Genomic DNA, 12,859 nt, shown 5'->3' on the forward strand with positions numbered 1-12,859 from the left:
TTATGCCTGTCATGTCTCCATCACCATTGTTCAGTTTCCCCCCTAAACTAATAAGTCAAAAATGTTGGTTGCTCCAGCCACGGGATCATTTTGGTTGCCCTTTTGTGCAGCTTTTCCAGCAAAACAGTATCCTTCTGAAATAGAACAGCTTCCACCTGACATCTGAAACCTACCAGAGATGGTGCCTGCTGGATTTCTAATAGAAGGGAGTTCCATGGAGTTGGGCCCACAACACTCAAGGCATGGCTCCTTGTTGACACAAGTCATGCTTCTGGACTACAGAGGATCCACTAATAATGTTCTCCCAAATGTTCTCAGTAATTTACTTGGACATATGGGGTAAGGTGGTCATTAAAAGCACTACAGACCAAATCTTCTAGAGCAAAGCTAAGGGTAGCCTGACATACAGCATGTTGTCGTAATCCAGACTTGAGGTTACCAATGCATGGGCTACATCAGTGGCTGCAGCTGAAGCAGATCAATGGCGTCCCTAGCCTCTGAGACAACCTGTTTTATGCTTTCTTGGTGGGGCAGAGATTGCCTTCTGTTGTGTTGTCAACTATCAAGGAAGCCTGTAGATTGAGATTTAAGCACATGTAGGCGCATTATCATTAATTACTGTTGGCCTTGCACACAATCATCTTAAGGCAGTGTACAATTAAAACAGCAAATGGTATTACACAACAACAACCAGCTGATACATTTAAAACAAAACTAAAACAATACAGGATAGAGACCTGTGGCAGAGACCCATTCACCCACCTGGGAAAGCCTGTTGGGACGAGAAATGTCTTCAGCTGCTTCCAGAAAGTGGAGATAATGGGTGCCTGTCATATTTTGACAGAAACGTTATTCTACAGTACAGGGGCAGTCATACTGAAAGTCCTGCTCTGAGTTACTGGAGCACAGGCTTCTGAGATTTGTGAAACTTGCCAAAGAAGCTTTCCTGCAGACCATTGGGTTTAAGGTAGTATCTCAAGTCACCTGGTCCTGAGCTGTAGATTTTAGTACCAACACCTTGGACTTGACCCAGTAGCAAAGCGGCAGCCAGTGAATATCCTGCAATCAATACGTTATATGCTGGTGGTAATTTGTCCCCACAAGCAACCTAGCTTCCATGTTCTGCACCACCTGTAGCCTCAGGACCAACCCCAAGGGTGGCCCCACAAAAAGTCCTTTGCAGTAATCCAACCGTGTGGTTAAAGTTGAATTTGGAATTGGTCAAGTCCAGGTGTAAAAAGCATTTTGCTTGTCTTCCCACCTCTACTCCTTTCTGAATTAACACCCCGTTCTTGAATTTATCCAGACAAGTTAGAAATGTGAACATTCTTTGTTCGATATGAAGGCTTCCCCCAGAGAGATCTTTCCAAATAGCCTTTTCTTTTTCCTTTTAAACATGTGTGGTATAAACCCCCTGGCAACATGCGGGTTGCCATAATTTCACATATCGATTGCTTCCTCCCAAACTCTGGCCCATTTATTGTACTGCTGAGGATAAAAATGGCAGCTTGATGCAATAAGACTGTGGAAAGAATTCCCCAGAACAGGCTTTTATTATATTTAATTCTTCCCTGTGGTTTTTAAACAAATCAATAAATAGCTGACACATGGCTTCATCCCCCCCCTCCCCCAGTGTTTTGGCTTACGTTTGCTGTGTTTTTTCAACACCATGTGGCAATGACAGCCTCTGGGATACTAATCACATCCATTTACAAGCTACACAAATGTCTCATGGAAATTGCAAGAATATGCTGCACTAAAAGAGATGGGAGGAGGCAGGGAAGGGACACATTGGTTGAGAACTGAATACAACTGGCACGTCCAACTTACAAGAGATTGCGATCTACTCCCACTATAAATAAACTGGCAGTGATCTACCCATTGGATTGACCACAGTTAGTTGCTGAGCTTTTTTGGGGGGGGGGGAATGACCAGAGTTTTTGAGCTTTTGGGAGGGAGGCTTCACCAAACTTCGACCATGATTGACCACAGACACCCCACGATCGACTGGTAGGTAGATCGCGATTGACCTGTTGGACATGCCTGGAACACAAGAATCTTTGCAGCAGAAATTGCAGGCACTGTTGGCAGAAGAGCGACATGAGAAATTCTGATTATATTGGGAGTCCTTCATAATAAACCCTAAACCACTTACCCTGATACTTATTTTCCAAAGGAATTGCAGGAGGTCAAATGGACCGCTTAGCCTTCCTTCTAATAACAAACTCCAGGGGCAACGGAAGTGCAGCCCATAGCAGGTCTCCAACAAAAGGGTGGCACTGCCCTGCTTAAGGGAACACTGAGGTTTGAGGAAGTAATTTTTGAATAAAACTTCTAAAGCAGGAGTGGAGAGTCTGCAGTCCACAAGCCCGCTTTGGCCCGTCACAGGTCCCAGCTCGGCCCATAAGGTGGTTTCCCCCAATCACGGCCACTTTCCCCATACCTGATGGCAGGTGGAGATGCAGCTGAATCAGCTGCTTATCTGAGTTCACCTCAGGGAACTTGATCACACACTCAATCCCTGCAGAAAGTCATCCCCCATCCTTCAAAACTCACACTTCTCCAGATATTGCAATGCATTTCTTCAACTAGGTAACGCGTACATGTGTGAAGATTCATATACTGTACACGCATATATTTGTGAACAGCAACATACCAAAAAAATCTGTTACATTGAGGATGTTTGCTTAGCAAAAACACGTATAGAGCAAAAATTGGTTCCAGAAATGTGTCTTATTATGAGACTTTTTCAGGAGGACTGTTTCATTTATTATTATTATTATTATTATTATTATTATTATTATTATTATTATTATTATTATTGCAAACTGATGCGGAGAACCAAACTTAAGAATGGAAAAACAAGAAACGGAGAGAAACAGAAATGGTTATATTCAACCCTCCCTAAGCGTGTGACTCTCAAGATTGACTCTTTTCAGTATTGCTGCTGCTCAGTCTTGGGTTATCAGCAGTTCGATGCCCTTCTGTGCAGATCCGCTGCGCCACTTATGTGTGCCAAGTGCCACACTCGTCCTGGAAGACCTGCCATTTCTTTTGAAGTGGGTCACTTGACGTGGCGCTTAGAAAGACGCGAGCGTAGGGTGGTTTAATGAAATGTGGAATGTGAAAGAACTCACCTGCAGCTGTTCCTACTTGAAGCTACAATTTTCCCCCCACTGATGGTATGCCATAAAGTGTCAGTCCTAATTAGAAACGTTCCTCACTCTAGATTTAATTAATTCAGTTGCACGACGCTCTGCATGGCTCCTTTTTCCTCCCCTGTGGGATGTGAAAGAAGAAAGAGTACCATCTCGTCTCCCTGCCTCCCTCCTTCATATTAAGAGAAGGGAACAAATGCCCCCCCTCCAGTTAAATCAGAATGAAGTGCAGGCATTTAAGACATGTTTTTGTTCAGTTCAGCAAGACTCCCATCTGCCAGAAAGCATATTGATTGCTCTTTAAGGGGAACTTGGGAAGCATTTCCCTGGGATACACAGGCATCTGCGTGGAAGAAGTGAGTGTGGTAAACGTAATAGTGTTCGGATGCCCTTATAAATCTCTTCTTTGTAACTCCATTCAACAGAATTGCATTCACATTTTGTTCTGGAATTGAAACATCGGTTCCGCTCACGGATGGTTTGCATGTAGGGCAGGAGCAGGGCTGTGTCGAAGTCTGCACATTTATGCAATTATCTTTATTTGTCTGAGCAATTTATAATAAATCTCTAAGTGGTTTACAAAAACACAATACAGAAAAAAATCAGTTAAATATATAAAATCAAACTTGAGTTAAAATGCTTGCTTGCCTGCTTGCTTGCTTGCAAAAAAAAGAGGTTTGGAGGTTCAGGAAGGAGGGAAGCCGCTTGTCCCCCAACTGGAAGGGCATTGTGTAAAATTGAGCCCACAATACTAAACACACAGCTCCTGTTGTATTTGAGCTGTGCATCCAAGCGCCGGGGGGGGGGGAGGCCTCTTAACAGCGACTCCCCCAAAGAACTCGGTGATTGGGCAGGGATATATGGGATTAGCTGGCTGTTGCGGTATCCTGGACTCAAATTGTTAAGGGCCTTGTAAATTAATACATGAACGTAGAAGCATTGAGTATGGTCATCGGCAATTGAGTATGGTCAGAGCCAGCGTGGTGTAGTGGTTAAGAGCGGTAGTCTCGTAATCTGGGGAACCGGGTTTGCATCTCCGCTCCTCCACATGCAGCTGCTGGGTGACCTTGGGCCAGTCACACTTCTCTGAAGTCTCTCAGCCCCACTCACCTCACAGGGTGTTTGTTGTGGGGGAGGAAGGGAATGGAGAATGTTAGCCACTTTGAGACTCCTTAAAGGGAGTGAAAGGTGGGATATCAAATCCAAACTCCTCCAAAAAAACCCCTTTGTGTGAGCAGGTGCTTCTGTATAAGGCAGCTTCCTATGTCCCTATATGTTTGGAGTATTTTGTTTTTGGGTGCTTGCCAGGGACTGCAAAGAAGGAGGGTATTGCAAAAACAGGGCATTTGTCAATTGCCCCAGCAAGCCACCAGTCCATTTGGATTGGTTCTCATTCCTTAGAAGAAGCTGCCTCTTGGTGCCCTTGCCTTACTTGCTTGACAGCCACATTCTAAATCTTATTTTTCTGTGGTTTCTTTTTGTTTCTCCCCTTCTGCAGACATACAAGTTATTTCCATGGCTTCTGTCTCTTCTGAATATGTATTTTGAAAAGACATAAATGAAAGTATTGCTCTCCCATTCAAAGAAAAAAAATGGGGGGGGGGGAGAGGAATATTGTAATGCCACTTGCATTCAGAAATCTTCAGAATTGTAGCAAACAATGTTGTGAATATTTCACATTGCAGATTTGGATCTGAAGAGCTGAAGAGAGAATTCCTTGCCCCAAGTATAGCTGGAGATGTTGTGGCTTGCTTAGGAGTCAGTGAACCTGCTGCAGGCTCAGATGTTGCAAGTAAGTAAATAGACGATGCTGAGGATTTTTATAAGATGTGTAAGCTGGTGTTCATTTCATCATGTTTTTGGATCTTGCTTCTCCTCAAAGTTCCTCAGGGTGACGCACACACAATCCCTCTGCCCCGCACAGACAACACAGAAACTTTAATTTTGCGAGATGGTGATTGGCCCGAGATCACCCAGTAAACTGTGTTTACATTCTCAATTTCACAAATGTGCAGGAGATTAAGCTGCTAGTTGCTATGCTATAGGGCATGGACGAGTAACCATTTCTGTCACATTCTCTCCAAGGCAATCTGTCAAGGGCTGCATGCCACTGATAGGTGGAGCCATACTTAAAGTGGGAGGGACCACTGCTTTCCCCTCCCTCTTCCTCCATGTCTAGCGGCTGCAGTGGGGAGAGCAGATCACTCTTGCCAGAGCTGTGACTTACTAGCTTGCAGAGGGCTATTGAAATTGCACAAAACTGGGACCTTGGGTATGGAAAGGATTCTCTGCGAGTGGGCTTCCTGAGCTGGTGGCGACAAGGGTTCCTCATCAGGGTTGTGGGTCATAATCTTACAGCATTTGGGACATTGCGTGCTGTTATGAAAAAGCTTTGCAGAATGGGCTCTTGCGGGGGGAAAGGGCCTAGTGTTTTGCATGATATTGCAATGCAAATGGCAACATGTGGGGCTGCCTCTGAGGTTGGTTCAGAAGCTGTAGTTAGTGCAGAATGCAGTGGCTCAACTCAGCTCACTAGGGCAGACTATAACCATCGTGTTACACAACTGCTGAAAGAATTGCACTGGCTGCCAGTTAGCTACTAGGCTAAGTTCCAGTATGCTGGTGCTGTTACACAAAGCCCTGTGCAGCCTGAATTTCTGGAACAGGTACACCTAACAACTTCTTTACTTTTGAATAGGCATCAAGACGAAGGCTGTAAGAAAAGGAGACGACTATATTATAAATGGTGGCAAAATGTGGATTACATCTGGTTGTCAGGCAGATTGGATGTGCTTGCTGGCAAACACTAGTGACGGACCACCTCACAGAAACAAATCTCTTCTGTGTCTGCCGATGAAGCTACCTGGTAATAAAACTGGTGTCTTTGTGAGTGTCTGTGAAGGCACGTGAAGGCGCATGAAGCCACCAACTTGCTGAAGCTAAGCAGGTCCGGGTCTGGCCTGTGCCTGGATGGGTGACTGCCTGGGAACTGCAAGTCTGCTGCCTTCAGTTCCATGATGCAACAAAGGCAGGATGCAAATATAATAAATTATATGGGGAAATGGCAGTAGTACCAAAAATTGGAGGGCTGGAACATCTTCTGTTCTGACCTCCCTAACCTGTCCTTCCATCCTCAAATGAAAACAGTGTTGCCTGGAAATGAGATACTCTCTTAAAGTAATCAATCACATTTGAAAGAGGCTAAATGATATGTCATGGTTTGAAAGTCGCAGGGGGGATGGGTGGGAAATGAGAAATGGGAACGAAAGGAAAGTAAATATTTTATGCATAGTCTCTACCCCTTCCCTCACCCCAAGCAGCGGAAATTTAAAACCATCTTTCTCTTAGAAATGTGTTTGATGTGGAAACTTGTAACCTATTGTAGGAATAGATAAGGAACCCACAGATTTCTATTTTCTTTTAAAAAAAATAATACTTGTAAAAACACGGCTTGAAACATCCAAACACACTGAACAATAGTGCTATCAATCTAGTATGTCTTGGAGAACGGTCACCAAAGCTACAGCCAGGAGATAGATAGATATATTTCTTTGCTGTATAAACTGTTTTTGTTGCTTAACTTCATTAGGTGACCTGGAAACCTGATGGCCAGAATCCCAACTTTCCACCCATGAATTTAAAACAGTTCATGAAATAGGCTTTACTGCCTTACCTTTCCCCTTTCTGCAACCCCCTCACCTCCCTTCCTACAAATCTGCTCCTGGGAGCTGGAGGCGGCTTGGGAGTGATGTGGGATGTGGTGGTCGGGGCTTCAGGTGAAACGGCTGTTTGTAGAAATTGCTTCCCCCCGACACTTTACAGTCGACAAAGGAGCAATTTGGGGTCCAAACCAATGAAAACCCAGAGCCATCACCATCTTTCTTTACAAAATATGGTTGAAGCTGGGGTCGGTTTAATATGTCCAAAGACATATACAGTGGTACCTCAGGTTACAGACGCTTCAGGTTACAGACTCCGCAAACCCAGAAATGATGCCTCGGGTTAAGAACAGAAATCGTGCGGCGGCAGCGTGGCGGCAGCTGGAGGCCCCATTAGCTAAAGTGGTGCTTCAGGTTAAGAACAGTTTCAGATTAAGAACGGACCTCCGGAATGAATTAAGTTCTTAACCCAAGGTACCACTGTATGTAGAGTTGAGATTGGCAATGACAATTGAAAAGCACACAGAGCTGAAACTTCCTTCTTCAGTTTTCATGGGCGAAAGAGACAACCACTCTCAGCATCTCATGATGCTGTGAGGCAGCGAGGGGGATCTCAGAGACATTGTGGACAACTGGTGAAGGCCTCCAGGTCAACTTAAGGATAAGTAGATAGTTGTGGCCGATTTCGATAGGAACAGACCATCGTAGGGTTTCCTGCATCAGAGTCAGTATGTTTTCTGCATGGGAAAATTACTGTTCTCCCCCCAGATAAGACTGGAATCTCCATTGTCGGCACTGCCCACAATCTCAGATGAAAATATTTCCATTTATGATTAAAGGACTTTTGTTCCATTAACTGCTCCTTTTCCGTTAAAAGAACAAACCAACAAACTTCTCATGCATCTTCAGGGCTGATCCCTCCCCTCTTCTGCATTGGAGAAGGACAGGTAGAATCCGCAACGAAATGTTGCAGCATGCAGTGTCTCTGTTCAGGGTTCCATTAACGCTACCACCCTCCCACAATGGTCTGTCAGCATTCTGTGACCATTGAGCACCCCCAGTTCTCATTAGGCTGGCTTTGGAGTTTTCTCCTTCCTCCTTAGGGGTTTCCCCCCACCCTCAATATTTTTTGTACTTCTGTGAATCTTGGGTTCCGCCCTGCTCAAGCCTGCTAATATCTTCCCTTGTGTGTGGGTGGTGATGTTTGGGCTACATAAGTAAACAGCACCCACTGCCTGAACATGCAAATGGAAGGAATGATAATACCGTGACTGAGATCAATTAAAATTTATGTGAACTGAGTTTATGGACTTCACCAAAATTAAGTCTGGTCATAACATAGCTAAACTTGCAGCCCGTTTGTTTTTTTCTTTTAAAAATGGCCAGTAATCCTGAATTATTTCTTCTTTGTTTTGTTCCTAACCAGGGTGAAATACCTCTCTTAGTTTTTGAACCTTACTGAATCCAGCTGCTTTGATTATCATTCTGTGGACTTTTGTTTCCTTTGGAATTACAAATGTGCGTGCAGTTCTAACCAAGCGGCCTTAGAAACATAACAAAATTAGGACTTTGCTACGCAGCCAAGATTCAGAAACTTTTTTGAATTTGGAATCTGGAGGATGTTTTCAATCATGCTTTCGTTTTTCCATGCGTCACTGTGAACTCCGTTCTGCTAATGGGCTTAATTACACACGCAAGATTGAAACATTACGTGGAAGAGCCCTAGAGGCTCATGGGATTAAATAAGGAGGGGGAAACCATGTACACTGCCTCCAGCTCCTTGGGGGAACCCTGGGGGGCTGTTGGCAGCCAGAGTGAACGATGCTGAGCTAGGCAGACCAATGGCTTGACTTGGTTTAAGGCAGCTAGCTTCCATATGGTCCGACACACAGCTGCTTATCCCTGCCATGCCAACACATGGTTAAAAAGAGAAGAAAGCCCAGGATGATTCCGCAGCCTTGTTTTGCTGACTGTCTCGGGTCATGTGACCTTAAAGAAAATAGCATTTATCTATTTCATTCTGACCTCCACCCAGCAAAGAGAACAAAGATGAAATTTCCCCTTCTCTCAACCCACTCCTTCCCATTTTCTCCAAATGCTTTTCTTTTCTTTTTAAAAAGCTCACTTATCCTGGAATGACCTGAGGTTAATTGTTGCGGGTGTTTTGCTCTCAGAACCATATTCTGTATGGGAATGGAGGGTACATTCTCAAGGGTTTAGATACTTGAATGATGCTCTGAAAGACTGAACAAATTTCATACTAATTCTCTGTAATTTTTTTTACATGTTTTGTTTCCTTTATTAATCAAGATTCTAACGTTTTACCATAATAAGCAACCTGGGCAGTTTTGACATTTTTCACTTTAAAATTCAGCTTACTCTCATTAGGAAGCTGTTCCTGTTTTCAGGATTATGAAAAGCAAGACCTTTTTTAGATCTTGAGAATTCTGATTTGCTGATTAACAACAGCCCCACCGCTTTTACAGATGAGGTAGAAATGGAAGTATTTACCTTATCTTGGGGGTTTTTAAATACACACACACTTGCATGTGTTCTTAAATTTTGAAATCTTATGTGTTTAAAAAGGAAGACTCTTGGTTATACCTTTTAAAAAGAAAATACCACGGTACGTTTGGGACTAATTGTTTCCTGTCACTTTTTCCACGAACCCTTATTTTTAGGTGTTCACATTGCTAAGAAAATCGACAAGATGGGCATGCGGTCATCCGACACGGCACAAATCTTTTTTGAAGATGTCAGAGTTCCCAGAAAATACCTCATTGGGGAGGAAGGAATGGGCTTTACATACCAGATGTTGCAATTCCAAGAGGAGCGAATGTGGGGAGTAGCCAACAGTAAGTCCTCTGGGCAGTGATAAAGCCTGACCCTTACATAACAACTTACAAAATGCATTTTAGTGGTAGATCTCAGCCATATCTTGATGGGCATTTTGAAAGCCCTTATTTTTGCAGAACACCAAATACTTTGGTATGCGCTGGCAAAGTCAGTTTTTTCCTCCCTTCTGCATACTTGACATTCTGTTTTCATAAAAATACATAAATGAAAGTTCAACAAGCAGGAGTCCACAAATGGAACAAAAAGTTCCGTTTCTGACTCAGTAAGAGGCAGCTCCCTATGTTCTTATAAGTTAGCGGTTGTAAATTTTCCAGAGGGCCTTTCAGAACTCAGCTGTACATGCTTATTATGAAAAGGTCCTCCTAGAAAATGTGTAGAATTTTCTTGCACTTAATCTTACCCTCTGCTTCGCTCAGCACTCAAAACTAAGAAATTAACATTTTTTCCCTTTCCTTAACTAGGGTTTTTAGTGCATTTTTTATAAACCATATAGCACTGCCATCTGCTTCACAATGCCATTACGATGGATTAAAAAAACAAAAACAAAACTCTCTGTTGGAAATGCCATTTTCTTAATTTTATTATAGAGATCACTTTCATATGTTCTTATAGTAAATGCAACAAATTAATGATTGAATTCCGCTTCTGCAGTCCTTATGGGAAACAAAGTATTATTGGGTTGCTGCCAACCAGCTTCTACTCAGAGCAGACCTATTGAAATTAATAGACCTACTTTAGCCATGCCAATTAATTTCAGTGGGCCTGTTTTGACTATGCCCAGCATTGCATACAACCCATTTTATTGATTCATATATACTGCTTAATGTCAAGGTAGCACTCAAGTGGTTTGCGAAACATGAAAACCAATTGCACAACATTGTTTAAATACAAAACAATTAGAAATACACCAGGCTGTTAAAACAGCATGGCAATTAAAGCAGGAGACTTTCATGGAGAGACCAAGGGAATGCCTGCATTCCAATCTCCGCTAATTCCCCCTTGTTATATTTATACTGTATGCCACCTTTCTGCCAAGGTACCCAAGGCAGTTTGCAAATTGAAATAAACCTATGGTATGAAATACAGATTAACACTTGTAAAAGGTGTGTGATGGGTGGCGCTGTGGTCTAAACCACTGAGCCTCTTGGGCTTGCTGATCAGGTGGTCAGTGGTTTGAATCCCCGCAATCGAGTGAGCTCCCATTGGTCTGTCCCAGCTTCTGCCAACCTAGCAGTTCAAAAGAACACCAGTGCAAGTAGATAAATAGGTACTGCTGCAGCAGGAAGGTAAAGGGTGTTTCCGTGCGCTCTGCTTTCTGTCACAGTGTTCCACTGTGGACAAACGCCGGCTCCGTCAACCTGAAAGCAAGATGGGCACCACAGCCCCAGTCGCCTTTGACTGGACAACCGTCCAGGGGTCCTTTACCTTTTACCACTTGTGCAACTCCCTCCCCACAGAGGTGCGTCTGGCACCTTCATTATACAGCTTCCAGCAAATGCTGAATATACATACCTCTTTATCCTGGCTTTTGACACTTGAGTTGCATATTTTTAGGACACACTTTCTTTTTATTTTCAGGTAGGTAGACGTGTTGGTCTGATGCAGTCAAAATAAAAAAAACTTGTCCAGTAGCACCTTAGAGACCATCTGAAGAAGTGTGCATGCACACGAAAGCTTATAACCAGAACAAACTTAGTTGGTCTCTAAGGTGCTACTGGACAATGTTTTTATTTATTTTGACCTTTTTATGTTGTTTTAAACCATTTTTTAATACTCATACAGTCATAGAATTGTAGAGTTGAAAAGGGATCCTCAGGGTCATCTAGTTCAACAATGCAGGAACCCCAAAACACAGTCCCCCACCCAATTTGAAACCATACCAGACCCTGCTTAGCTTTGCAAATGTGCCAGCAATTGTACTGCTGCACCACTACGAGGACTGCTGTGTTTTAACATTGTAACCCACCCTGGGATCTTAAGAGCAAAGAGCAGGTAATTAATAATAATTCTATCAGGGCACACAGGTCTTAAGTATTTTATTCATTTTGAAAATTTATAAACCACTTGTTAAAAAATAAGATCAAATTATCCAAGCGGTATGCAAGTGCAGTTATATATAGAACAGGTACCTCAGTAGAGCATGAGACTTAATCTCATGGTCATGGGTTCGAGTGCCGCACTGGGCAAGAGATTCCTGTGTTGCAGGGGGGTTGGACTCCATGACCCTCGTGGTCCCTTTCCAATTCTACGATTCTATGATTAACATGACAAAAATATACAAACCACTTAAAAGCATATATAATATCAGCCAGACATTTAAGTACAACGTCTGGATAGGTTTTCTGAGACAGAAGTTTCTTCAGCCACTGCCTAGACCAGCAGAGTGAAGGTGCCCGTTTGGTGTCAGGAGGCGACCCAGGGGACATGGCGCTGCCACAACATCCTGGACAAAGTGAAGCCTGAGTTTGCTAAGTGAGCTGTAAAATAGCAACAAAGCAACTTCAGCTTGAGAAGCTGGATATGTTTTCACATGAATGCTGGGAATAACTATTTTTGGCTACACATTTGTTGTGCGGAAGCAGCAGGGGGAATGGAAAATGGCAGGCAGTGTCAAATGTTCACAGAGGCACAGTAACACTTAAGAGTCATTTTCCTTCAGTGTTACGCTGAGAACTCGCGTGGGACATGAAAACGTCTTAACAAAGGAAGGTTCCCAGTTGCTTTGCAACTAATGGATTCTTAAGCACTAACGCTGAAGATTAAGCGGATTTCTCTCCCTTCTCAACCCTTGAAAACAGTTTTGCCACTGTGATGGTTTATAAAGTGGTGTTTGCTGTGGCTCAGTGGGAATAGGATTTGGCTGAGATTCCTGGGGTGAATTCTTGGTGAACAAAGTACTGTAAGCTCTATTTTGTCGCAATCCAGAGTCCCACAGAAGCTCTAACACACATGCAAAGCTCCTCACAAGCTTCTCTTCTGTGTCAGAAAACACCTCACAAATGTTGTCTTCTTGTGTGAAAGGTGGAGCGTTCTGCAAGACAGAAGTGTGAGGAGCTGTTGCCATTCTCATGGAGTGATGGACCTATTCACTTTCTACTTTGTGGGGGAGAAGGGGGAATCTCAAGCCAGTAAGAGTCTTGGATATGGGCCTTGCCCCTTGCCATGAGATAAAAGTTACAACCAAAC

General features: G+C 43.4%; 1 protein-coding gene across 1 annotated transcript in view; it reads left to right on the top strand.

Moving 5' to 3' along the window:
• Positions 1-12,859, top strand: part of LOC310689746 (putative acyl-CoA dehydrogenase 6) — a 47,206-nt gene that overhangs the window by 28,316 nt on the left and 6,031 nt on the right. Inside the window, exons 4-6 of the mRNA XM_083467696.1 lie at positions 4,844-4,950; positions 5,857-6,024; positions 9,499-9,672. Coding sequence (XP_083323822.1) covers positions 4,844-4,950; positions 5,857-6,024; positions 9,499-9,672 — 449 coding nt within the window. The remainder of the gene's footprint in view (positions 1-4,843; positions 4,951-5,856; positions 6,025-9,498; positions 9,673-12,859) is intronic.

This window comes from Podarcis liolepis (genome assembly GCF_965112155.1).
Source record: "Podarcis liolepis genome assembly, chromosome: 12".
In the NCBI taxonomy this organism is placed as follows: Eukaryota; Metazoa; Chordata; class Lepidosauria; order Squamata; family Lacertidae; genus Podarcis; species Podarcis liolepis.